Source organism: Nelumbo lutea, chromosome 4 (assembly GCF_056320005.1).
Source record: "Nelumbo lutea isolate HS-2025 chromosome 4, American lotus-T2T, whole genome shotgun sequence".
Classification (NCBI taxonomy): domain Eukaryota; kingdom Viridiplantae; phylum Streptophyta; class Magnoliopsida; order Proteales; family Nelumbonaceae; genus Nelumbo; species Nelumbo lutea.
The window spans coordinates 64,593,770-64,620,733 of NC_142687.1; the positions used below are offsets into that span (position 1 = coordinate 64,593,770).

General features: G+C 40.1%; 2 protein-coding genes across 2 annotated transcripts in view; both read right to left on the reverse strand.

The window, feature by feature from the left end:
* The window catches only part of LOC148860881 (DEA(D/H)-box RNA helicase family protein), a 55,460-nt gene extending 51,741 nt beyond the window's left edge, over window positions 1-3,719 (reverse strand). The window contains exon 1 of the mRNA XM_088983321.1: window positions 2,759-3,719. Within this exon, the coding sequence (XP_088839447.1) occupies window positions 2,759-3,089 (331 nt within the window). The 5' untranslated portion in view covers window positions 3,090-3,719. The remainder of the gene's footprint in view (window positions 1-2,758) is intronic.
* Window positions 3,720-5,734: 2,015 nt separating this feature from the next.
* Window positions 5,735-25,211, reverse strand: FDC2 (2Fe-2S ferredoxin-like superfamily protein). The gene is made up of 6 exons (XM_088983322.1): window positions 24,689-25,211; window positions 24,416-24,479; window positions 9,243-9,331; window positions 6,278-6,346; window positions 6,105-6,149; window positions 5,735-6,002 (listed from the first exon to the last, which is right to left on the reverse strand). The coding sequence occupies exons 1-6, from the start codon at window positions 25,196-25,198 to the stop codon at window positions 5,958-5,960; spliced, it is 822 nt and encodes a 273-aa protein (XP_088839448.1). The 5' UTR covers window positions 25,199-25,211; the 3' UTR covers window positions 5,735-5,957.
* Between the last annotated feature and the right edge of the window lie 1,753 nt (window positions 25,212-26,964).

The window sequence follows — 26,964 nt, forward strand, 5'->3', positions numbered from 1 at the left end:
GTAGGATAGATTTATCTTTTCAGTTCAGTCTTATCTTATCAGTTTAATAGGATAGAGTAGTAGATTAGCAAGGAGTCTTCCTAAAAGTAGGATTCTACCTCTTGTAATCTCCTATTTAAGGAGCTGAGATTATTCAATAAACATATCGAAAATTTCAGTCAAGAAAGAGAGCAAGGAGAGTTAGGTGATCTCTTGGACAAATCACCATTAGGGCGCCAAGATAGGTTCATCAAGAGCAGGGAGGAACAAGGGAAAACAGGAGGTTTTCCCCGTGGACCGAACCGTGACGAGATCCTATTCGCGGGCCCATAACATAATATGGTGTTATCATTGATAGGGGCAGAATTGCCATATGATCCCTTTCTTAAAATTTATTTAGTAGAGCAAAGTAATAGGAAAATTTATTGAAGGTTAGTGTAGTCAGGAAGTTTTGTTTTTAAAAAATTCAACCATAGGGAATCTCTTTCAGTTTTGGGTGAAAGCATATTGGAGCATCTTCCAAAAAACCATTTCCTAGGGTTTCTTGTTCTCATTTGTACTGCAGCTAGTTGCTATTGGAGGTTTTATATTATTGTTTTCCTCTGATTTCTAGTGTTGTTCTCGATGGTTTATTGACACTTTCAAACAAGATCTGTTAACCAAATTTTCATCCTGGGCAGTTTACAGAAGACTAAGCTTCTAAACTGTGGTGTTTAGAGTGTAAATACATAGCTATTTTGTTTCAATTTCAGTTTTGCATGGACACACAAGGGAATCTAGGGGTGCAATTTGGGTTGGGAGTTAGTTAAATTTTCAATGGGTCTAAAGCCTAACTCTTTTTTTGAAGATATAATAAAAATTTATTAAAATAAAAAAGAAATTACAAGAAAGATGACTAAAGGTCACCTGAGAGAAAAAAGACAGCAAAACATCCTCCAACACCTCAACAACACCCTTCATCAACCACGGCCAACATATACCTCTCCACAACACAGCCCCAGACAAGTTTTACAAACATAACAAAATCAACCAAAACCCAATATACTCCACAAAAGAAAACAAAGACACCAAACACTACACTCCTCTTCACATATTAACCACCACTTTACTCTAACTTACAGCTTCACCAGTGACATGAATAAGAACCCCTTTCTTTCTCTTCAAAACTGTGTTTGTTTTCTTCACCCTCTTGATCAGCCCTACTCCAAATAAACTTCCTTTCAGTCTTGAAAAAACTTTAGAGACTGGAACAATTCGAACATCTCTCTGATTTTTGAAGCGTCTTATTGCATTAGAAAACTCTTTCAGGTCTTTTGGACCCTTTAAACTATCATTGATCTTCTCAAGCACCAAGACTGCATTCTTCTTAAAAGTCCAGATTGCAACCACCTCACCCCCCCCCCCTCTTTGTCACCAGTCCCTTTCTCTCCTACTGGCATCTTTCTATCAAGATTATATTCAACCCTAACATTAAACTCCACCTCTTCCGAAACCACCTTACTCTCCTCCTGACCCTTTTCTGCCAATTCTTTAAAATCCTTCCTTGCAAAAACTCCACCCAAGAAAAATAAACCCAATGTTTTACTAACCTCGACTGTATTAACTACCTCATTTTCTTGGGCATTTCCTTCACCTATTTCATCATACCCCTTTCTCCACCTTCAATCTCCCTTACTTCTCTTCCCACCTCAGCAACCCCCTCCCCTTCAAGCCCTATTTGTTTAGAGAAATGCTTCATCTTCCCTACAGTCTCTTCCCTCCTGATTCCTGCCAATTTGCATCCTCCTGCCTTCCCCCTTGCACTTGAAAGCCTTCTGTCCTCACCTCTACTCCCCTTCTTTCAGCCTCTTCACCGACCAGCCCTCCTTCAAATCCACCAACCTCTCTCTCACAATAGGTAGGCGCTTCACAACCGCTCTCACTTCCTCCTCCCTTCTGCAGTATTGTCATTGAAACATAAACACGCATCCCTTGAAACTTCTGCCGCACCCACATCTACTTTGGAAATGTTCTCTTTGCATACCTTTGGCAAAAGCTTCTCCCTTGAATCTGCTCTGTCACCAGAAAATTTAGCCAAAGTCAATCCCTTGCTGAAACACTCACCTCCAATCATAGTACTAACACCATTCAAGATAGTCCCACCATTGTTTCTTTTCGTTACAAACTCCCTTTGGTCTTCTGCTGATATAAATTAAAAAAAAAAAAAAACTCCCTTCGGTCTTCTCTGTCGCCAGAAATCTTAGCTGAATACTAACTTGAGCCCAATGTAACTGAAATTCTTCAAATTGGGCAACCCAACTTGCAGCCTTGCAGGAATCAGAATCCAATGCTGCCTGGTATCACTATTTACGACCATTATGAACTGAGTCATATTGTCTGATGCTGTAGTGTTGCGAAATATTTAAGTCTTAGATTAACACAATTTGTTAGCATCAACTTCCTACTACTATCATCCCTCAACTACTCATCAAATGAAACACAAGTAGAGACATTTCAAAAACTGATTCATTCTCATCTAAGTTATAGGCACGCGGTTAGTTTTCAGCCATGCAAGTTGGGAGAAAGTCTTCGTTTTACTTCAATGGTTTTTGTTTCTTTCTTTTAAAGGAAAAGAACGAACAATTCCCTCAATTTCAGCAGAGTAACCGAGTTCGGTTAAGATACATAGAGATTCACCTCAAAAATCTAAATCTACCCACGTGGGAAAAAATCAAAAATAGAAAAAACCATATAAGAAATCCCATAAAAAAATAAAGAAAAGGCAGAAATTCAAACTTACTTCCTTTGTTGTCATCGCTGCTGGGTTTCCAGGAGAGAACTTCTTTGGAAGGAATTGGCGAGTCATCGTCACCCCAAACAATGAATCTTTCTCCCGTGTCATCGTCGATAAGCTGATACGCTCCTGGAGCCCCCATTGGCTTCCTAGCATATCCCGCTCTAACACAAAACCTGACGGATTTACATGTCGTTTTGCTCCAACTGAAACTGCAGCATCGACGACTGTGTCTAACCGAAACAGCATTGAAGAGCTCGAAAAGTGCAGGGGTTTGGGCGGGTTTGGCTCTAAACTTGAGGAATTTTGGGAGGTCTGGAGGAGCTTGGGCAAGCATCGTTCAGGTTTGCAGTGATTTTCTCCTTTTACAGAACTGAAGCGAAGCAGGAGGAGGATAAGATTTTTCAGCTTCGCGGGAGTTTTTGTCAGGAAGACAGGGCGATAAATAACGGAAGCGGCACGTACGAGCACATTCGGTTAGGTAAAAAGACTTAAAAGCTCCCCTTAGGTTACCGATAAATACTAGAACCTCCTTTGCCCTTAAATGTTCTTTAAATTTTGGAGAAACATTTTTACCGTTAACATCGTGGAACAAATTAAAAGACAAAAATGTCCTTGATTATTCTTCAAATTTTCAAATTAAGGCATCTTACCGGAGTTGCATTGTTCTGCCATGAGTTGCTTTCTGATAAGGAATCTTACGGGAGCAACAAGAGAAGAGCGTCGAATTGATGAGCATTGGTCGGCTTCTCGAGGCAGTTTTTGTATGCAGAGAAACCATTAGAATCAAGTCTTCATATCAGAAAGTTCATCACCGTTTAGCAACTTTGCATGTATCTAAGGTACGTAAATTAATTGCAAGCAGCTTCCCTACTATCGCCATTCTGAAAACTTGTGCCCATCAACCATTTGATGGTCTTGTTGCTGCTAACAAACTCCAAATCCATTCCTAGCCTCATCGTCAATGTCTTCAAAACCATCAACAGATGGTTTTTGTTTTTAAGAGAGATCTATTTGACACCAATTGGTAAAAGCTATAAATCTACTTAAATTGTAAAACAGTAACATTTGCAAGGTAATTTTGTAAGGTTTTTGTTTAGTTATATATATTTGCATATTTGCAGTGGATATTGTATTTGACCACTGGCAAAAGTTGACTAGGTCGTTTGAGTATCTTCCCCTGCAACTTCCAGAGACAAAGGTAAAGATGGGCCTGAAACTCAACCGCCTCCACTCTTTCTTCTCAAAAGTGAATGTCTGAAACCTCCGCCGTGGATAAACAAACTTGTAAACCTTGAATTAACATACTTGCAGTTTTGCTCCTTTGGAGTTCAAATTGCCCATCTTTCTTTATGCTTTGGAAGGAGTACAAATACAAATATGTACAATACAAATATATACAATATAATACAAAATACAAGGTTTTGCACACTACATATTTGTATTTGTACTCCTTCCAAACTGAGCCTTATCCGAAAATAATCCTCTATATCTGATTCCCTCATCTTAAGTTTTGCAGCCATCAAACATACCAGCTCAACTGCTCTGAGTTCTTCACAACCGGTGGAATAGATCTCTGGATCTCCAGATCTTCCTAAAACCTACCGCAAAACCCCGACTCATCGGAAATATGTTAAAGATTAGGCCATTCTAATCAAGAATGAACCCATGAAGAAGGAAATGTAGTGGTCGCTTCACAAATGTTAAATCCCCCTTTCTTTTGTATTATTTGTGTTTTTAGCCATTTCCATCATCAATAAGATATATAAGACGATTTTTTTTTTAATCAGAAAAATGAAAATTTTATTCAAGTAAGAGAATTACATACAGAATTACAGCAATTAAAAAGCAGACATTGCACCAGAAATTGTTATAATAAAGCCCAAAATATCTGCTGCCTTTGAAGTTTGAACTCCCTGTTTGGCTAGAGAATCAACCATTCCATTTGCAGTTCTCCTGATCTATGTGAACGAGGCATTAAATTCCCTTGCTATGCTTACTATCTCCCTTAACAGATGTCTATAGATCGAAGGAACATTACTACTTGAATTGGTTCAAGATATCACTATTTTTGAGTCCCCTTCTATCTCCAAGTTCTTAAGATCTGCTTGCTTAGCAAGTTTTAACCCTTGTAGCAGAGCTAATAGTTTAGCTTTTAACGAATCACCTTCCCCTAAAGGTCTTGGGTACATAGCCAAAACTTTGCTTGAGGAATCTCTGATCACACCACCAATTCCTGCCATACCCGGGTTTCCTATAGAGCTCCCATCAAAGCTCAGCTTAATTTTGTTGGGACCTGGGGGCTTCCACTCCCATCACCTTTCTTTCTTCTCAGCAGAGTGTGTCATTCCATTCCATGCTCTCACTATCTCAGTAATTGAGAAATTTTGTTTTTTTTTTTTTTTTGATCAGTACCAGTAATTGAGAAATTTTGAAAGAGATTGAGTGATTTCACCCAGTGTGCAACTTTTATCTTTATGGCCTCCACTAGATCTTTGAGAAGAGAGCAACAGATATTGTAGGTTTATCATCAAGTCACCAAGCAAAAGGCTTTTCAAGTATTATAAGGTCAGACCCAATGAACCTCATTAATAAGAGGGTTGGTTTTGGGGTCAGACCACAAAGCTCCTCTTGTCAGACTAGCCCATTAGGAATTTGCTGAATATGAAGTGTTCAAATTACTAATCCAGGAATTCATAAAGTAATCTAGTTCATATATAAAATGCTTAAAATACCATTCTTTCATTACTAGATCAAAGGCTCTTGTGTATGAAGATCAGGTTCACTTGCACTGGATGCAAGTATGGCAGCTAAAATAAAGATGAATGATCAATGTAGAGATGGTGCATTTCAAGATAATGATTTAGTTATTAACAAAAGAGAGTTGTGTTTGGGTAACCATTTAGATTCTAGTATAACAGCATCAATTCCACCAGATGCTAGTATGGCAGCTAAAATAAAGATGAATGATCAATGTAGAGATGGTGCATTCCAAGTTTTTGATTTAGTTATTAACAAAAGAGAGTTGTGTTTGGGTAACCGATTAGATTCTAGTACAACAGCATTGATTCCACATGTTGGTCTCTGGCGGAAAAACAGGAATATCTGCTCTTCCCTATAATGAATACAAGAAGAGAATAGAACATGTGAAACAACTCTTCTTGCTACACTGCAGAGATCCTTACATCTAACTAGGCAAAATTACTTATTCATCACTCATGGCCAACTCCAGTGCATAATCATCCCTTTCCTGCAACATCACAGATTGAAGAAAGAGAAATGGTAAAAGTTAGGCTGTTCATTCAAATCAAGAACATTTCTTTATTGTCAGGTAAAATATTGCAGGTCTTACAATTGTACTTCGAGCAAAATATCTTCCAAATTGAAGCCAATATACCTGTAGAAAATAGGAATTCAATGTTGTATTACTCCAAATAACAAGAGATGGGTCAATACAAATAAAAATGTCAAATAATCTTGTTAATGTTTTCTTTGAAAAGAGTTGTTCCTTTATTTGGATGTTACCTCATCCTCATCTTGGGTTTCAACTTCAACATCAGAAGATGGGAAGCCCACGCAGAGCAGTGCATAACCCTGCAGTACAAAAGATTTACACATAACTAAATTCTATTAATCCTGAAGATGGAAAGGAAATGAAGATAGATTGGTGGAAGTGCAGGTTAACCATTTGAGACCAACCATCATAAGAAGCCTATACAATCCAATTCAGGTTCAAAATACAAAAGAAATTTCCTACAGAATCTGGAACTTGGACATGGATTGGAGAAACAGGGATTAGATTCTAGATTTCTTTTAGAAAAGGTTACTAATATATCCAAAAGATAGAGAGCAGAAACAAGAAAAAAGAGAGGATATACAAAGGGGGGGGGGGGGGGGGGGGGGGGGGGCACTGGGCAGGGATTTGATACAAAAAGCCAAAAGCCCACTCAAGAAAAATTTAACCTGTTAACACTACACAAAAAAGTTTCTCTCCTGACCATTATTAGCTAAATGGTCAGCTACTTCATTCAGAGTTCTTGGAATCTATCTAAAGCAGCAGCCAAGGGAAGTTGAAATATCATGAATCTCATGAAGGAAACGAGCCAACCTCCAAGGACCTGTCTCAAAATTTGTTGCCCAACCAATCACTATTCTACAATCCCTTTCCACAAGCAGCAAACCAGAGAGCAGATGTTTAGCAAATCTGATACCCTCAAGGAGGGCTTGCACTTCAGCTTCAGAAACATCCCTAGCAGTGACAGCACTACTAAAAATCCAAACCAGAAATCCATCAGCACTCAAGATAACTCCCCCAATTCCAGCCTTAGCTTCACCACAGTTTCTCAGTGTTCCACCAAACTGCAAGATGAAAGCAGTGGGAGGTCTAGGGGGTAAGGAGAGAAAGGGCTGAAGAATTAGGGGGAAGGGCTTAAAGATTTTTGTTCAGATCACTTTAGCTGATTCCAGATAACATTTTAGCTGAAAACATACAAGAGTTTAACAAAGGATATGTCTTTTCAGATCATCCAAGGATGTACTTTTACTTTCAAAAATTCTTCTATTGGATTCTTCCCATATGCCCCAACATCACTGCATGAATTGCCTTCCAGTAGAACCCTCCCCTCAATCCCAGCTCCCCTCCTATCAACTGATTAGATTCTAAGTTTCCTAACATGGACATGGGTACAGGTATCCTGTTTGAATGTTATACAGTGCTTTTATATCTGGTTTTTGAAGCTAAGTTCATTTTTCAATTCGTATATCTTTCCAGGTCATATTTGTATAGTATAATTTAAAAAAATACAATACACACCTTCTAGTTCAAGTGAATAATTTGATTGATTTTATGTTATTTTTAATTGTAACCTTGCAAAGAATGAAATCATGGTTGTGTTCAACCAGGAAAGCATGTCGAAATTAAAGACTTGATTCAAGCAACATGAATAACAATTTAAGAATAATCAAATATAGGGAAAATAGTTGGGGCAAGGGAGGGTAACTTAGATGACGATGATAATGATCATGATAATGAGTAGAGGGTTCATTTTAAGTCTATAAGTACCAATATGCTAGAAAAAGTCCTTCTATTTTTCTGCATCGTCTCTGCACAGCAGTATCAATCACTGAAGAAAAGAGGAATTGTCAAGAGAGAAAGGTTTTCTTTCCTTTATCTTCTTCCTTTCATTTCCTCTGCAGTCTTCACCCTTAATTTTCTAAGAAAGCAATGGAAGACCTCCACCAGAAAAGGGAAAAAGGAAAGGGAAAGATGGACACCAAGAGTAATGAGAACATCACAAAAGCCAAGTCACTTCTGTAAGCAATGCAACAGCTTTACTCAAGAAGGCTTATTTATGGTCTGTCTTCTGCAACATTGAGATTGCACTAATCATCTTATCCTGCTCTGGCTGTCTCAACTAAAGCCTTTGTAGATTCCTCCAATTCATATTTTGTTCAGAAGCCAATGCCCAATTCTAACAGCAAGAAGCCAACCAACACTGCCAGAATATAGGCATTTGATGGGAAGGGTTCCTAGTACAATGACCATTAACGAACTCAAGCAACTAGAGAATAGACAGAAGAAAGACAGTAGAAGATTTTGGTCGGAAAAGATTTCTTTTTTTTCTTTTTGCCAAAATAGAATATATGCATAAAAGGGACATTGACTTCAAAACAATAACATGTATATTTGTGCCAATACAGTTAAGAACAAGAGAGCACAATATGAAATGAGCATGATGCCGACATCCTATTATGTTATCATGCTGCCTCAATTATTTTGACATTCAAAATTTCCTCCAAGAAAATGTACTGGAACCCAACCATCACCATTGCCAACACCAAGAGCAAATAGCATTTCCAAATTCCAACTAGGTTAGTATGAAAATTATAGGCAAACTATCAGTACTGCAATCTTAAAAATATATATACATAGAATACCAAATATATATATATACATATATATATATATATATAAACAAGTAAAATAACAAATGGAACAGGAAATACTCTAGAGTTCCATTCATCTTGAGAAAACCCACAAGTAGAACTAAGAGGTAACATGTAAGAATATTATCCTTTTATAGTTAAGAAACACATAAATGTAAAATACTGTCAAAAGTCAAGACAGGAAAAAGGTACAAAAGTAATCAGTGGACAAGAAAAATGCCAGAGTGGTAATTCTTGTTAAATGTAAAAATATTATCCTTTTATTGTTAAGAAACACACAAATGTAAAATACTGTCAAAAGTCAATATGGGAAAAAGGTACAAAAGTAATCAGTGGACAAGAAAAATGCCAGAGTGGTAATTCTTGTTAAATGTCAAGTTTAGACCTCTATATATGATGCATAAAAAGGAAAAAAATCAAACAGCTCATTGCAAAATGCAATGTGAATATCAAGAACTATATCCAGCACTGAAGCCTCCAGCTCCTTGAATTTAAGTATACACCCAGGTCTCATAAACATCAAGACAAGGTGAACTGTAAAAACCTTTGATTTTAGCTCAGCAGATATTCCAAGGGCCTCAGGCTGTTTTATTTGTCCAGATTTTATTCGAACAGCACAGCTGGTACAACAACCTGTTAAATGATATTTTTTGTTAGTAATTATTTAACTGATCAAATTGGCAAGGCCATTTTATCATCCAAGACAAGCAGACTCACACTGCATTAGTATCCCGATCAGAAACAAAACAGAAAAAAAAAAGGTGAAGGAATAAATAGAAGCAAGTATAAAAATTTCATATCCGAAGACAACTCATATGACAAATATCCAAAAATCCTGAGTCAAACTCAACTCTAACTTACAGATCTTGGAACAACTTAGACTGCTACTTGACTTGAAAAAAACTTGCAAAAAAGAACTAAAATAAAATTCCTAAGCCAATGAGAGTTTTTAATTAGAGTTAAGATTGACTTAGGAAAGTAAATAAAAGAGTCTATATGTATTCAGTCTTTATTATGTCTAGATTAGGATTGTTTTCACTTTCTGAATAAGTTTAATCTTAGAAGTTATTATTATTATTTTTTCATTGAAAGAGAAGTTATTAAATTGGTTTAGGAAGTTTTAGAGTTGTATTATGATTTGAAGTCCAATAAGGCTCACTCTTACCTCAAATTTTGCTTGTTCTTGGATTTATGCTAATGCACTTGACTATCTTGATGGTCTTGAGTCCCTCAAGAAGCTAACAGGTGCTGACACTTAGAGACACCTAGGTGCTGATTCCAGATTATTTATCTTTGTCTTCTTATTATATCTCCTTTCTCATCTTCATTATTAATAAAGCATTCGTCTTTTATCAATTAAAAATAATAAATAATACAGGTTTGTTCAGATATGGTCTATCTATTTTGAATCTGATTTATGTTTCAGGTAAAAGTTCTGGGCCAACATCATTGGGTTGATCTAGATCATTTACATACCACAACACTGAAATAGTAAGACAACTTTTTAACTTTTCTATTTTTATCTTTACATAAAATGGGATTCCATAGACTCAACACTATCACATAAGAAAATCATGCTGTAATTTGCCACTTCGTATGAACTAAAGTTGTACATCACAAGAAAAGGATCATTTCCCAGAAAAAAAAAAAAAAGACTTTTCCTTCTTTATTCAAATTGGGTCCTGTTCAACAAATGATGGTAAAACAATTATCTTCAGTGTTAAGTTCCATACATGGGCTTAGAAGCAAGGTCATGGACATGAAAAGAAAAGTGAATATAAAGTTACGTCAAAGATAAAAGGCTACACATGGTTCTTTAAAGTCAAGAGCTAATCTATATTCTCTGGTGAGAACTGCTCACCACAGGGGCTGCTTCGAGGGAGCCCTGCCTCCTAGAAACGAGAGAGAGAGAGAGAGAGAGAGAGTTTTGAGAAACTGAATCTGCTCATTCCATTATTCAGTCTTATATTTAAAAGGCACTTACATTGAAGGCACATGGGGGAAAATCAGGTGTAATCATTAATACCGTAACTAACCGATCTGTCGTGACCTCCTAATGTAGACATGCTTGAGAGGTGGCTTTGGGCTTTGGACCACCATTGGCTTGGGGCTAGTGAAGTGGCGCACCTGGGTCTCCTGGGCTGGCTGGGCCTTATCAATTCCCCCCTCCTCAGAAATAACCTTGTCCTCAAGGTTTATGTTGGGGAACTGCTGCCCAAGAGTGGTGTAGATCTACCAAGTGGCTTCCTCCGCTGGTAAATGGGTCCACTGCACTAACACTTCTCTGATCAAGGTGTTGCCTGAACGTACCCAACACTGATCAAGTATTTTGTGGGGCTCAACCAGAGGTGAGCCTTCCTCGGTGAATTCAGGGAGAGCTGGGATTGATGTAATTACCAGTGGAATGCCCTTTTTTAACAGTGAAATGTGGAAAACAGGGTGTAAAACAGGGTGTACAGCTCCTATCTTCTCAATAATGCAAAAAGGGCAGAAATACCTGGGGGAGAACTTTCTCCAAGCCCTTCTTGCTAAGGAATTCTGGCGATAAGGTTGTTTATCATAATGGGTTTTCATCAATATCTGGGATCTTAGGAGATGATCTTTGAGAGATTTAAGGACCTCATCCTGCTGGGTCTGTTGGGCATCCACTTCAGCCACCAACGTGGATCCCTTTTTCTAAGGCAAAATGGAAGGGGTTCTCTTCCATAGAGAGCAAGAGAGCACGGAATGGGGACATGCTTGTGGAAGCATGGTAAGAGGAGTTACACCAAAATTCAGCCCAGGGAAGCCAACGGGCCCACTATTTGGGCTTTTCCGCTACAAAGCACCACTGATAAGTTTCTAGACACTGGTTTATTAGTTCCGTCTGGCCGTCAGTTTAAGTGTGCTAACTGGTGGAGTGTAACAGCTTGGTACCTTGGACCTTGAAGTATTCTGTCCAGAACCCACTCATAAATGTAGGGTCCTGGTCTGATAATATGGACTTTGGTGTTCCATGTAGGCATGTAACCTCTCGTATGAAGACCCATGCTAGTTGGGCAGCAGTAAAGGGGTGGGAGAGGGCCAAAAAGTGGCTGTATTTGGTAAGTTGGTCCACCATCACCATGATGACAGACTTGCCAGCAGATGTAGGTAGTCCCATTATGAAATCCATGCTAACTTTATCCCAAACCTTGTCTGGAATGGGTAAGGGCTGGAAAAGTCACGCCAGGGATTGATTATCATACTTATACTGTTGGTAAATAGTGCAATGGGCAACCCAGTCTTGGACCATCTTCTTCATTCCAGTCCAATAGTAGTGTGAGGCCAGGCGCTTGTAGGTCCGTAAAATTCCAGAATGACCACCTAAAGCAGATTCATGAAAAAGTTGAATGAGTTGAGTAAGGGAGATGAGGAACGTAATACCAGTCGTCCTTTGTAGAAAAGATCAGAGTTCTAAAGGGGGAAACCCAATTTAGCAATCAAATCTTTCGCCAACTGAGCTCTGATACGGGCCAGACTTTCATCTTGTTGTGCTGCCTCCTTGAGTTGGGCCCAGAGGGCATAGACAAGCCTTGATTCTGTCAGAGCTCATGGGACTGGGATAGCCCATCTGTACTTTATTTGAAGCACATGGTTTATATTCAACACGATAATCAAAGCCCAAGAGCTTGTAAAACCATTTCTGCTGTGTAGGCCCATGAACTGGCTGCTCTAACATGTATTTCAGACTTTGGTGATCAGTTTTCATAATGAATGGGTGGCCCAGCAAATACGGATGCCATTTTTGTACAGATAAGACCAACGCCATTATCTCCTTTTCATAAGTAGATTTAGATTGGGCCTGTGAAGATAAAGCCTTGCTGTACTTTATTTGAAGCACATGGTTTATATTCAACACGATAATCAAAGCCCAAGAGCTTGTAAAACCATTTCTGCAGTGTAGGCCCATGAACTGGCTGCTCTAACATGTATTTCAGACTTTGGTGATCAGTTTTCATAATGAATGGGTGGCCCAGCAAATACGGATGCCATTTTTGTACAGATAAGACCAACGCCATTATCTCCTTTTCATAAGTAGATTTAGATTGGGCCTGTGAAGATAAAGCCTTGCTGAAGAAAGCAATGGGGTGTCCGTTTTATGCAAGCGCTCCATTGCCAACCCTAGATGTGTCACATTCAATAGTGAACTCTTGGAAGAAATCCGGCAAGGCAAGAGTGGGAGGATTGGCCACGACCTGTTTTAGGGCCCCAAAAGTCCATTCAGCACTGTCATCCCAAGAGAAAGCCCCCTTCTTCAAGAGTTGTGTCAGTGGAGATGCAATGGACCTGTAGCCCTTGATGGAACATCGGTAATAACCGGTTTGTTAGTGAAGGGGTATTTCAGTCTTTGTACCTGTTGAGAGCGCTGATGTGTACTATTATGTTAGTTCGAATGCCTCTTACTTAAATAAGGGCACTTATATCTTTTCCAATTACATTAATAATATAATAACAGGTCTGGCCGAAACTAGGGTTGACTTTTTCCTATTTTCGAATCAGACCTTTTCTCTTCTCCTTCCTCTTTCTTCCTTCTTCTTTCCTCTCTTCCTTCTTGCTGTTTACTTTACTTTTCAGCTAACAAACAAAACAGACTTCTAGGGCAGGCCGAACTTTAACATGGTATCAGAGCAACATTAAGCAAATCAGACCTGCTAGAATTCTGTTTTTTGTGCATTCAAACTAGGGTTTCTCTTGGATTTCTTAGTCGTTGGTTGGAGACTGGGAAAAGGGCTGAAAAGGAGTGATCGCCCTCTTCCCTTGGAGGTTTCTATGCTTCCGGTGGTATCGTTGGTGATTGGTTGTTGTGGTTTCTAAGCCCTCCCCTAATTCATGTAGGTCTGGTGCGTGTGGTGCAGTGGTGTTTCATTCCTTCATGTGGTCGGCCTTCAGGCGATGAGGTAAGGAGTTTTTTTTATGCATATTTTCTGTTATGGAACACATGAGAGGTGTGGTACAGATCGTATGATGGGTTTTCAGATTGCAGTATGCTAGGGTTAATGCTGGTTTGTGTGTGATTCGAAGGGAAGTAGTGTTTACTTAATGGTGAAACTTCCGATAGCTGTAGCGTAGGATTTGTGGTGTTACAAGTACGGCTTTCAGCCTTTGTTATTGCTGAAATCAGTGTGCAGATTTCGGTGAAGTGTCTGTGTGCAGTGTGCAGTGTGTAGTGCTCAAGATTCAGTGATAAGGGAATTCGGCAATGGCAGATAACAGTGATAGTAAACCTAGTGTGATGATATCTACTGACTACCTGAATGTCCAAATGACCTCCATTAAACTGAATGGAGAGAATTATATCCCTTGGGCCAAGTCTGTAGAGGTTTTTCTGAAGGCGAAGAAAAAGGTAAAGCACATAAGAGAGGAGAAACCCCCCACTAGTTCTCAGGAGTATGAAGACTAGGAACCCAGAATCAATATGAACTTCATGTTTCTTGACACAGCCAAAGAGGTGTGGGATCATGCTAAGAAATTGTATTCTGGTCAGGATAATACAACTAGGGTATATCAACTGTATCAGGAATACTTCAATCTGCAACAGGGAAAACAGAGCCTTGAGGGGTATTATGCCAGTATGAGAAATATCCGTAATGAGATAAATGTCTATCACCCTCTCACTTCTGATGTCAAGGTTCAACAGCAACAGAGAGAGCAGCTTGATGTGACTCGGTTTCTGGTGGGACTAAAGTCTGAGTATGAACCAGTACGAGCCCAGATACTAGGAGGATTTGCCCTTCCATCTTTAGAGGAGGTGTTTGCTCGTCTTCGGAGGACTTTCATTGGATCTATGGAAAACTCTAATATCTCAGATAAATCAGCATTTGCAGTGTCGCGAGGACGAGGTGGCAGAAGTGGGGCTCGAGGAGCCTAGCCTGGCTGTGGTGGCAGTAGTGGTCCAGTGTATGGCCGGAGTGGTAGTGGTGGATCTACACATCCATGGTGGTGGTGGTCGTACTGGAGGCAAAGATTCAAGGGGAGCTCGTGGTAGAGGACGTGGCTCGGGTCCACGGAGGTGTACTCATTGTGGCTTGGATGGACATACTATTAACTACTGCTATGACTTACATGGTCCACCCTCGACGTGGGCCAACCATGCCATGACTATTGACACCAGTTCCAGCTTTAGACAGGAGAACCGGTCAGCTGACCAGATGCCTTCTACCTCTCTAGATGGTCCAAGCAAGGAGATGATGAGTGTTCCTCGTGATGAGTATGAAAGGTTTGTTCAATCCACGTCACAACAGAACACAACTACCTTTGCACACTCAGGTATGGCTTGTTTGGCATCCACACCAAACCCCTGGATTATTGACTATGGAGCCTCCGATCACATGACGGGAACTCCAAGTGTGTTTTCATCTCTCACTCATTGCTCAACATCACAATCTGTTACCCTTGCTAATGGCTCCACATCATCTATTCGTGGTGTTGGTAATGTTGACCTAGACCCTGTGTCCCTATCCTCTGTTTTATATGTACCTAAGCTTCCATTTAATCTTATGTCTGTTAGTAAGCTGACCACGTCCCTTAATTGCACCGTTACATTTTACCCCTCTATGTGTGTTTTCTAGGATCTCAAGACGGGGATGAAGATTGGTGGAGGGCATGAAGCCAATGGACTGTAGTGGAAGAACGTCAACGGCCCTTCAGTTCTCTATTTCTCATCTCCAGTGGCATTGTAGATTTGGTCATCCTTCGCTGAAAGTGCTTAAGTCCTTGGTCCCATCGTGTTCCTTTTAGTTCTAGGGTTGATAACCGTGTGTCGAGTCCTTTTTCTTTAATTCATTCAGATGTTTGGGGTCCTTATAAAGTGATGTCATATAATGGACACAGATATTTTGTTATTTTTGTTGATGACTTTTCAAGAATGACGTGGCTCTATTTAATGAAAGAAAGAAGTGAATTATTTGCCATATTCCATAAATTTTATGCTGAGATCCGCAATCAATTTGGCGTTCACATCAAAATTTTCCGTTCTAATAATGGCCGTAAATACTTATCTTCATCTTTTCAAGAATACTTGGCCCAACATGGCATTATACACCAAACTTCATGTACCTACACCCCGCAACAAAATGGGGTTGCTGAGAGAAAGAACCGACATCTTGTAGAAACGGCACGCTCACTCATGTACCACATGAATGTTCCCAAACCCTTTTAGAGTGATGCAATGCTCACCTCTTGTTTCTTAATTAATCGGATGCCCACGTCTATTCTTGATGGTCGTTTTCCTTTTAGTGTCTTGTTCCCCCACACATCTCTATTTTCGCTTCCTCCTCGGGTATTTGGGTGTGTCTGTTTCGTCCATAATCTGGGTCCCGGGAATGACAAGTTAGATGCACGATCCCTTAAGTGTGTCTTCCTTGGCTATTCCTGGACTCAGAAAGGGTACAAGTGTTACCATCCCAATTCTCGTTGTTCTTTGGTATGTGCTGATGTTACTTTCTTCGAGTCTACTCCATTCTTCGTGGGGTCTGGTGATGCTGCTTCCTCCACATCACCTCCTCCTCTTCCCCTTCCTGTGGCTAATCCTCCTCCTCTGGTTCCAACCATGCCTACGTCCTTGCCTCCGGTGCCACCGTCCGTTGATTGTCCACCCATCCGTCACGTGTATACACATCGCCCACGTGTACCGGTTGCGCCTCCTCTGGCTTCATCACCGTCGACAGACCCGGCTCCAGATCCGACACCAGCCTCCAACTTTGATCTTCCTATTGCCTTACGGAAAGGCAAACGCACCTGCATCCTTCACCCTATTTCCAATTTTGTTTCCCTTACTCACCTCTCCGCCTCCCATCGCCAGTTCATCTCCTTGTTATCCTCAGTGGTTGTTCCTAAGGATGTCCAGGAAGCCCTTACCTCTCCAAAGTGGTGTCATGCTATGGAAGAAGAGCTCTCTGCCCTCCATCATAACCACACTTGGGACCTCACCGCTCTTCCTCCTAGGAAGCAGGCTGTCGGTTGTAAGCGGGTGTATACCGTTAAGTACTTGCCAGATGGTCGTGTTAAGCGCCTGAAGGCGCGGCTGGTTGCAAAAGGGTAGTCCCAAACCTATGGCATTGACTACACAGAGACATCCTCCCCGGTTGCTAAGATAGGGTCAGTTCGTGTTGTCATCTCCCTTGCAGCTATGTATGATTGGCCTCTACATCAACTAGATATCAAAAATGCCTTTTTGCATGGTGATTTGCTCGAGGAGGTCTACATGGAGCAACCACCAGGGTTAGTTGCTTAGGGGGAGGATGGTAAGGTATGCAAACTTAAGAAGGCTATATATGGACTTAAACAGTCCCCTCGAGCATGGTTTGGTAGGTTCAGTGAGGTGGTCAAGAAGTTTGGTATGAAGCAGTGCCAAGTTGATCACTCTGTCTTCAGTCATGACTCTCCGGCAGGTAAAATACTATTGGTGGTGTATGTAGATGTTATCACTGTGACTGGGAATGATAAAATGGGCATTGACTGATTGAAGGCATTCCTACAAGAACACTTTCAGACAAAGGACTTGGAAAATTGAAATACTTTTTGGGCATAGAGGTAGCAAAATCTAAGCATGGCATTAATTTGTGTCGGAGGAAATATGTGCTTGATTTACTGGAAGAAACAGGTTTGTTGGGTACTAAACCGACTAAGACACCTATGGAAACAAATACGAGGCTGAGCAGTGATATAGGTGAAGTATTTGAAGACCCTGGCAGATACCGACGTCTTGTGGGCAAACTAAACTACCTAACCATTATTCGGCCAGATATTTCATTTGCGGTTAGTGTGGTGAGTTAATTCATGCAGAAACCTTTGGTCCCACATTGGAATGCAATGCTAAGGATTGTGAGGTACTTGAAAGGAGCTCCTAGTCGTGGTTTGCTGTACAAAAGTGGCGGAAAACTGGAAGTAGAAAGATACACCGATACTAATTGGGTAGGTTCTATGTCTGATAGACGGTCTACCACAAGCTATTGCACCTTCCTGGGGGGTAACCTGGTAACGTGGAAAAGTAAGAAGCAAACAGTTGTGGCAAGAAGCAGTGCAGAAGCAGAATATAGGGCCATGGCACATACTGCTTGTGAATTAGTGTGGCTAAGGAACCTTCTACAGGAGATAGGATATGACATCAGTATTCCAATGAAGCTCTATTGTGACAATCAGGCAGCGGTTCATATCTCTTCCAATCCGGTGTTTCATGAAAGAACCAAACACATTGAAGTTGACTGTCATTTTGTGAAAGAGAAGGTGTTGAATGGATTGATAGAGACTACATATGTTAATACAGGAAATTAGTGGGTAGACTTGTTTACAAAAGGTTTGAGTCGGGGGAGAGTGGACTACATATGTAACAAGTTGGGATTATATGATATATACTCACCAGCTTGAGGGGGAGTGTTAGTGAAAGGGCATTTCAGTCTTTGTGCCTGTTGAGAGTGCTGATGTGTACTATTATGTTAGTTTGAGTGCCTCTTACTTAAATAAGGGCACTTATGTCTTTTCTAATTACATTAATAATATAATAACAGGTCTATCCGAAACTAGGATTGACTTTTTCCTATTTTCGAACCAGACCTTTTCTCTTCTCCTTCCTCTTTCTTCCTTCTTCTTTCCTCTCTTCCTTCTTGTTGTTTACTTTACTTTTCAGCTAACAAACAAAACAGATTTCTAGGGCAGGCTGAACTTTAACACGGTTAAAGCAAGAAAATCATGAAGCCCCCAAACAGAATTGGGCTTGGGCCAGTTGAGCATATCTTGGGTTTTGGTTGGGATGCCTGTCACTGTGCCTGCCCTTACTAGGTGGTCTAGGTCATGGACTTCAGGCTGTCCAAATGTGCATTTTGAGGATTTGGCATACAGCTTATGGCCACGTAGAGTTTCAAAGGTGGCACATAGATGGGAGAGATGTGAAGCCCAATCCTTGCTGTAAATTAATATATTATCAAAGAACACTAACAAGAATCGCCTTAGATATGGCCGGAACACCTCATTCATCATAGCTTGGAAGGTTGAAGGTGCATTGGTCAAGCCAAAGGGCATAACCAGAAACTCATGCTAACCGTCATGTGTTCTGAAAGCGGCCTTAGCGATATCCTTGGTGTGCACCCTGATCTGATGATACCCAAATCGTAGTCAAGTTTTGAGAACACTTCAGCTCCCCACAATTCATCAATCACCAGAATGGGGAAGCGGTCTTTAATAATACAGTTGAGAGCCCTGTAGTCAACACAAAATCTCTAGGTTCCATCTTTCTTAACAAGGAGGGCGGGAGCAGAATACGAGCTTGGACCGGGCTGAATCCACCCTTCTTCTAGGAGTTCTTGTATATATAGCATGTCCAATCTCTATCTTTTGAAAATGAGGGTATCTGTAGGGGCATACATTTGTTGGGGTGCTCCCAGTACAATGGGGTGCCCCTGGTATATTTGTAGTGGGGAAGGGTCATAGACTCTTCAAAATGTCATGATACTCCTCGAAGAGCCGTTTGAGGTCCCCTTCTAATTGGGAGCTAGGCAGTTGAGTCTCGGATCCAAGAAGCACAACCCCCTCCCAATATGGGCCCATATACATCAGCACCGGCAGGCCCATGTATTGACAGTATTTCATGCTAGACTAGTTTAACTCATGTTTTGGGGGAGTTGGGTGACCCACACAACATATCTGCCCATTTTGAGTGAAGTGCGTGGATAACCTAGCCCAATCATGGATGACCGATCCCAAATTACTCAGCCACTATATACCGAGAACTATGCCGGTTCCCCAAAATTCTAAAGGATGGAGATCCACCTTAAGCTAATTCCCTTGTATCATAAGGTCAACCCCATTGCAAATCCCATTACAGCTCAAGTAATTCCCATTGGCCACATGCACCAGAAATGGCACAATGGGCTGAACCAGAAGCCCCAATTGCCGAGCCAACAATTTGATAATGAAATTCAAAGTACTACCACTATCTATTAGAATGGAAATAGAGCGGCTCTTGAGCTTACCTTCCACCCTCACTGTTCTTGGTGTTAGCCAGCCTATTAAAGCATGAAGGGATATTTCCGGAGCTTCATCCTGTTCCTCTATCTCAACATATTCCGACGGCTCTTGATCTGAATCCTCATCATTGTCCTCCATCCAAAGTAAGAATAGTTGCTGCTTCTTGCATCTGTGACCCAAGGAAAATTTCAAGTCACAGTTATAGCAGAGGCCTCATTCTCTACAAGATTGCAGCTCTGTCCAACTAAGCTTCTTCAAGGGCAGCGGAGGGCAAGGCGGAGATGTTTTGATGATAGAGTTTGGGTTTCGATGCATCCTCTTCATCCTATTCAACCATTCCTCATGGAGGCATGCCAAGCTAGCTGCAACAATAACAGTCGTCGGTTGAAGAGCTTTCACTTTGATCCAGATGTCTTCCTGGAGACCTCCAACAAAGCATCCTACCAATGCCTTCTCAAGCCACCCAAAAACTCGAGAAGCCAGATTCTCGAACTTGTTCTAGTACTCCTGAACAGAGCCAGTCTGTCTAAGCTTCGAAAGGGCTTCATCAAAATCATCATAGCTCGATGGCCCAAATCAGGCACATAGGGCTTCGGAAAAATCGGACCAAGTGAGATGAGTATCACTTCCCCCTCCATATGAACTGAAGCCACTGCAACCCTCTGTTGGCCCAGAATCCCATTATATGCAAAGAATCGTTCTACTCTGAAAATCTATGAGGTTGGATCATCACCAGAGAAGAGGGGAAATCCGGCTTAGTCTTGCAATATGGATTTCCCACCTGCTTCCGACTACTCCCTTGGCTTGAGCCTTCATCTGGATCTCGAGTTGCTGTAGAATTCAGTCTTTCACACTGGCTAGCCGTTGCAGTATGTGCCATGGCCCTTATTCTGCTTCCTAAAAAATATCATTATCATCATCCAAACCTTATTCCAACTATATGGGGTCAGCTACATAAATCTTGTTTTGCCAATCTGTTATATTTAATGCCATATCCATTGTTAAATTACTGGTGCTTAAATCATTTCTTAGTACTTCTACCCATGTCTTTTTTGGTCTACCCCTTGCCCTTCTAGCCCCTACAACTTGTAAGAAATCACTTCTTATGGGTGTTGTTGATGGTCTTCTCCACACATGACCAAACCATCTTAATCTTCTTTCTTTATCACCTATTGGAGCTACTCCTGAGTTCCTACAAATGAATTTATTTCTACTCCTATCCCTTCTAGTTTTTCCACTCATCCATATAAGCATATGCATTTCTTCCAGACTCATTTTCTGGACATGTTGTTTCTTGACTGCCCAACACTTTGCTCCATACAATATAGTAGCCTTACAACTGATTTATAGAATTTTCCTTTTAATCAAAGTGGTATTTGCTCATCACATAAGATTCTAGATGTATCCCTCCATTTTGCCCATCCTATTCTAATTCTATAGGCGAAATTCTCCTCAATCTCTCCCCTGTTATGAATTATTGAACCAAGGTACCAAAAAAGGCCATATTGAGTTATCTCTTGATCTCCAATTCCAAGTGTTCGCTTCTCAGTTTCAGCCAAAATAACAAAGCAAGAGAAAGAGCCCTAGGCCATCCATTCCCTTCCAAACATTTCGATGAAATGATTCCTCATCCTGCTGAGAACTCATTATGTAGAAGATGTGAGACTAAGTCTAGCAGAACTTCACAAGTGCACATCAGTGTTGTCAACAACATGAGGCAATGACTAGTTGTTGGTGACGCAATGAACAAAAAGGCATTCTAAATTTAAGATATTGATGTAATCTTAAATATTGGTGAATATAAACTTCAAATATGCAATAAAAGAATGACAAAAATCATATGATGTCCACTCTTCGCTTTGCAAAAGTAAGAAGGAAGGCTGGGTAGGCTGAGACTGGAAGTGGTAATCTTCATTTTTCAAAGAATGAGTGCAACCTTGATGTACAGAAACTCACTGGATCATGCATGTTTATTTTGTTTTGTTCTTCAGTTAATACAATATATGACCTTTCTCAAAAAAAAAGAAAAATGAGTGCAACCTTGACTATTTCATATGGTTTCTTTGTTTGTGGCAACTCCATACCAGCACAAAATAATTGGAAGAAGGCAATTAGAAGGAATCCTCCACTATTCTTTTATTTTATGCCTTGTTCCTATTTCATATACCACCACCTGACTACATGCTACACAAATGTTTAGCATGCATACATGAAAATAAAGGAATAAATATTATATATGATAGATTTTAAATAATTATAAATAAAACAAACAATTAAAAACTAAAATAAGTGTTTGATTGACTAGGTTGACTAATTATATTGATTGGTCATTAGTCAACTTGATTCATGCTTGGTTGTCCTAGGAAACCACATCATGGATATCAACCAACTGTTATTGATTGATGTAGTTAGTAAGGACCTCAGTGACTAGTTGGTTCCACTAGTTTGCGCTTCGATGGCAATTGTGCACATAAATTTCTTACATCCCACCTCTCAATATAAGATGATCAGATGCTAAATTTGTTCAGGAGAGACACACATATAAAGTACACCTAGGAGGAATTTACAATACCTAGATATGGATATCAACACAGACATGGATACAAGAAATGGGTATTTTATAACTGATGTAGCTGAGGGGCTTTTTGATAACAACTGATGTAGCTGAGGGGCTTTTTGATAACAACTGATGTAGCTGAACTGAATGACTTATTGCTTGGCACTCCTTGGTGGTTGAATCTGAAATTTGGTCGATTCCCAGGGTGTGATAAGAAATCATCTAGGTGAAGTTGTGGCACTCTTCTCAGGACCAATAGGTATTGGTGACTCAATACAGGATGAATCTCTGGCTCTACTTCAAGGCTTAAAGATGGCTGAGTAGATTGGAACAACAGAATTAGAAATAGAAGGAGACTCACTACTGGTCATCTCTTGGGCTAAACACATCACATCAGCACCTTGGAAGCTCAAATTTATCTACAGAGAAATTGACACAATTGCAAGGAGGTTTAACTCTCACTTTGCTTGGGTTAGAAGGACTGCAAATGGGTTGGCGGATACCCTAGCTAAACAGGGGGCAAATAGACCTACCTTGTACTGGGCTGAACTATAACTGTTTTGTATGTGTCTGTAGACAGGGTTATAGATTGGGTTAAAGCATTATTGCAACCTATATCTATTGTAATTCAATAGTTCTCTGTTATTAATAAAAGTCTTTTGCTGATTAAAAAAAAAAGTATTCTATTACTTCATTATTTTATCAACTAAAAGACAAATCAATAAATCATTCAGTTCAGCTACTTCATTTTTCAAAACTTAAGCCTTGCCAAATTTAACTAAATTTCAAACATATAAAGATATTTTATATTATGATTTTAAAACACCATTTATATTTTTAAAGTCGCAATGCTATTGAGTATATGTAGAAGAATCCATGCAGTATCCAGTGTCATATGTATTTAGTGTATTCAAAAACAGTGTTCTAGGGATGGACAGGTATCCAGGTATCATAGGGAAAAATATGTGCAGACAAAATCCAACACCATGGAACATTATTCACATTATCCCCATCCAGCAGAGAGGAGTAATTATACCTCAATTAAAAAAAAAAAAAAAAAAAAGCTATTCAAATCTGGGTTCCATTTTCTAAACTTCCCACTCAAAAAGGAAACTACACTGTTAAATCTATGCAGCCTTTAACCATTAAGTCTGTTTTCCAATCATTGCCATTTGTCTGAATTCTGAAATAAGGACCCCATGCTACCTCATTGGAAAGCATCTTGTAGCAAATTTTAACTGATGCTCCTTTATCAAAAATCAACAGATCTAGAAGCAAATGCTTCACTAATAGTTTTTCAACCATGCCACTTGGCCTCACAAAACTGTACTTGGTTCCTGAACCCAATTGAAATGAGGATATCTTTTTTTGGAAGCCCAAAGAATGCTCAAGCGTTGCAGAACAAATAGTAGAACATTAATGTTTTGGTCTTTCTTCCCAGTCATGTCCAAGAGTCCTATGTGCACCTCGTTCCTAAAACAGCATAACCATTTTCTGAGTATGCTTTATTCATTGACCAAATTGAACTCAAAGAAAAACCCCAAACCACCTCTCTCTTTGGCATGGAAATCTTACTCACTCCACAAAAGCGATACATTTTTTCATCATCGGGTCTATTCAATATGATCTCTTCCTTTTTTCTCCAACATTTCAGTCACTGTCACTGGAACAGAAAAAGGGTAAGGTATTAAGTTAATAATTTGATACATTGCAAACCACACCAGAATACTGATAACCACACAAACTTCTAGAGTGAAATGGGTTTTGATTTAAAATTTGTAACGAGATGATAAGATTTTAATTTCTTCTTAAAAAGTGGTTCCACTTCAACAAATTAAAGAAAAGAAAAAAAGAACATGAAAGAGGATTACCAAAATATTCTAACAGCTTCTAGAGTGTAGTAACTAGTTGGTTTTTGAATTAGAACTCAATATGAGATGCTGAAATTATAGCTAGGGTTCTTGAATGTGATTTTCTTTTAAGTAATCAAGACCAAAAAAAAAAACAAAAGATTGATGAGAGGAGTATCAAAATAATCTAACAAATTTTAATAGAGATGCCTCAATTGTAACAATTGTTGTGTAATGTGCTTCCCTTCTAACTAATAAAAATAAACAAAAAAGAAAGAAGAATGTGAACAGAAGATAATGGACATTTTGAGGAATATGGGACAATACCGTGCCTGCAAGCAAATGGCAGAGTTATGTTCTGAGCTTCAGCTGTATGCAATATATACTGGTCCTGCGAAATTGGATCAAGCAGTCCACATAATTTAATTACTTTATGTACTGGATACAATATGTAAACACTATGCATTAAGATGAACCCGTTAAAAAATGGTCATGAGAGAACAAAACCCAGACAAGAAAATGAACCAGAAAATTCTCCAGCTGTGATAACGGTAAGACCGTGTTTCTTTATAAGTGAAGAAACGAGGGGGCTCGTGGTACCTCAGGAACGAGGAACTCGTGAGAGACTCCTCGCTGTCTGTCGTGTACTGTTACTTTGTGGACTGGAACCGACGACGGCGAAGTGTAACCGCCCGGAAGGTCAGAGACTTCGGCGGGAGTTTGAAGTTCAGCTTTCGTGGAGACTCGATGGCTTTTGGTCGGACTAATACGGCAAAACTGACGGAAACCATGGGGTTTCCGGCACGTTGAAATGCAGAAGGGGTGCCGGTTGGTGGCGATTCGGAGATCCATAATAGGTACAGAACAGGAAAACTGAAGTTGGTTTTGGTCTTTACATGGCAAGGCTATGGCTATGGCACACAGAGGATAGGGGATATCTGCAACTGGATAACGGAAATAGTGGCATTTGGACATGCGGACTGATGCAATAGGGCCCTTCGGATTCGAGATGGGCGGCTCCTGACTATCTGTCGATTCTGTCACCTTGTTTGGGCCAGCGGCTGGGATATAGCAATTCATAGGGCCTCGTTGCGTGTGAACCTGAGCCATGGGCTGGCCTATAAGAAGGTTAGGCGAAATTTATGGTAAATTTGAAGATTGAGAGATTCATGATGGCCGAACCCTATAAAATGGTTAGATGAAATTTCAAAAATTTACTCTCTCCTTATATGGGAATCGCATTCTCTGTTTTAAAAAATCTACATTTTCAATGATCAATTTTGAACCCTAAATCGAATCAGATCTTAAACCAGAAGCAGGGGAGGGATATACCTAATACGGAGAAATAGTATCTCCCAATAAAGGTATTCACGCCCAAAAAAAACTCCAAAGACTGCTCCCACTGAAGATGACACAGTGAATGTTGGAGTAGAATCAACAGTATTCATCCAACGAACCGAATCCTTTGCAAGAATTCGCTAGAGACTGTGAGCACAACTTCAAATCAACTTTTACCAAAGGTTGATATCAAGATATAATCTTGATCGCTCCTGCTTGAAGAAGAGATCGAACTGGCAGTTATGGCGGCGACAGGGAGGAGGCGGCAAGGAGAAAATAGCATAGTCTTACTGTATGCTATGTTCTCCCTTCTGTAACTCTTGCTCTGAAATTGAGAATGTGATCTTCTAATAGGCTGTCGCCCCTCCTCCTTTTATAACCTTAAAGGGATCAGCTCCTAATCCCATTAAGAGTTGCTGATCCAAATCATATTTGGATCTGAATTCCCTATAAGTGATAAGGACAGACCCTTATCTTATCTGCAGATTATATCAACCATCTACTAATCTTATTAGGAGGTTTCCAGATCTGAATCTGTACTCAGATTTGGACTCTCTGAGTGGATAGGGTAAGACCCTATCCTATCTGCTAATCTAATCTCAAATCCGCCCCTTTATTTAACTGATCAAATCAGCCCAATTCGAAATGGGCTTTAGGCCCATGAAGTCTTACTGCTCAGTATGCTTCCAAACTGTTGCCCAGTTGGGCTTCTTTGTATGATGTGGGACCCAAACATTGATCTACACATCAGCCAAATAGGTTCAGCCCAACCTCTATTACAAGGCCTGGCCGAATACACTGTTATGGATAGTGCACCCCTTGAGCCCATCACATGGACTCCTAATGGGCCCAACACTTACACCAAATGGCCTTACACTTAACCTCTCAGCCCATAATGATCATACACTGCCCGACAAGAGAGGACCTCTTCCAAGCCTGCAAGGAACAATGATGCACTCTCTACTCACATGGATCCCGGGAATTAAAACCTCTTGCAAATATTTTGAAACCATAATATATTTATATTCGTATATAAACTATATTTTGCAAAACAAATTTCAACGATTGAAATCGTCTTGGTTTCCATCAAAGAAAGTGCATCCTCGATCATTACCTCTGTCTGACAAAGGGGTTGATCCTATCACTATGATCACCCACTCAGATGAATTATCGAACTATCCCAACATACCTAGGTTTTGACCCCCGCTAAGGATCTCACTGATTGCCATATCAAAGACAGCCCAATCTGACACCTAGTATAGTATCATAATCAAGTCTAGGGGTCAGGTGTAGCTTTCCAGTTTTGCCCACTAATCACCAAGGTCCAGGGAATTACTGGAAATTTGGTCCGGTTCAGGGTTTCAAGTAAACCTACACTGCATGTACCTTGGGTCTCACCCTAGCGGTTGAGACAGGCCACCCCAACACTTAGTGGTACACTAGTGTCAGCCTTAACAGGATAAATCTCCCCAGACTTATCCAACGACTGTGAATATTCTAAACTAACACAAATCTCATTATGTGTCCAGTTTAAGGGT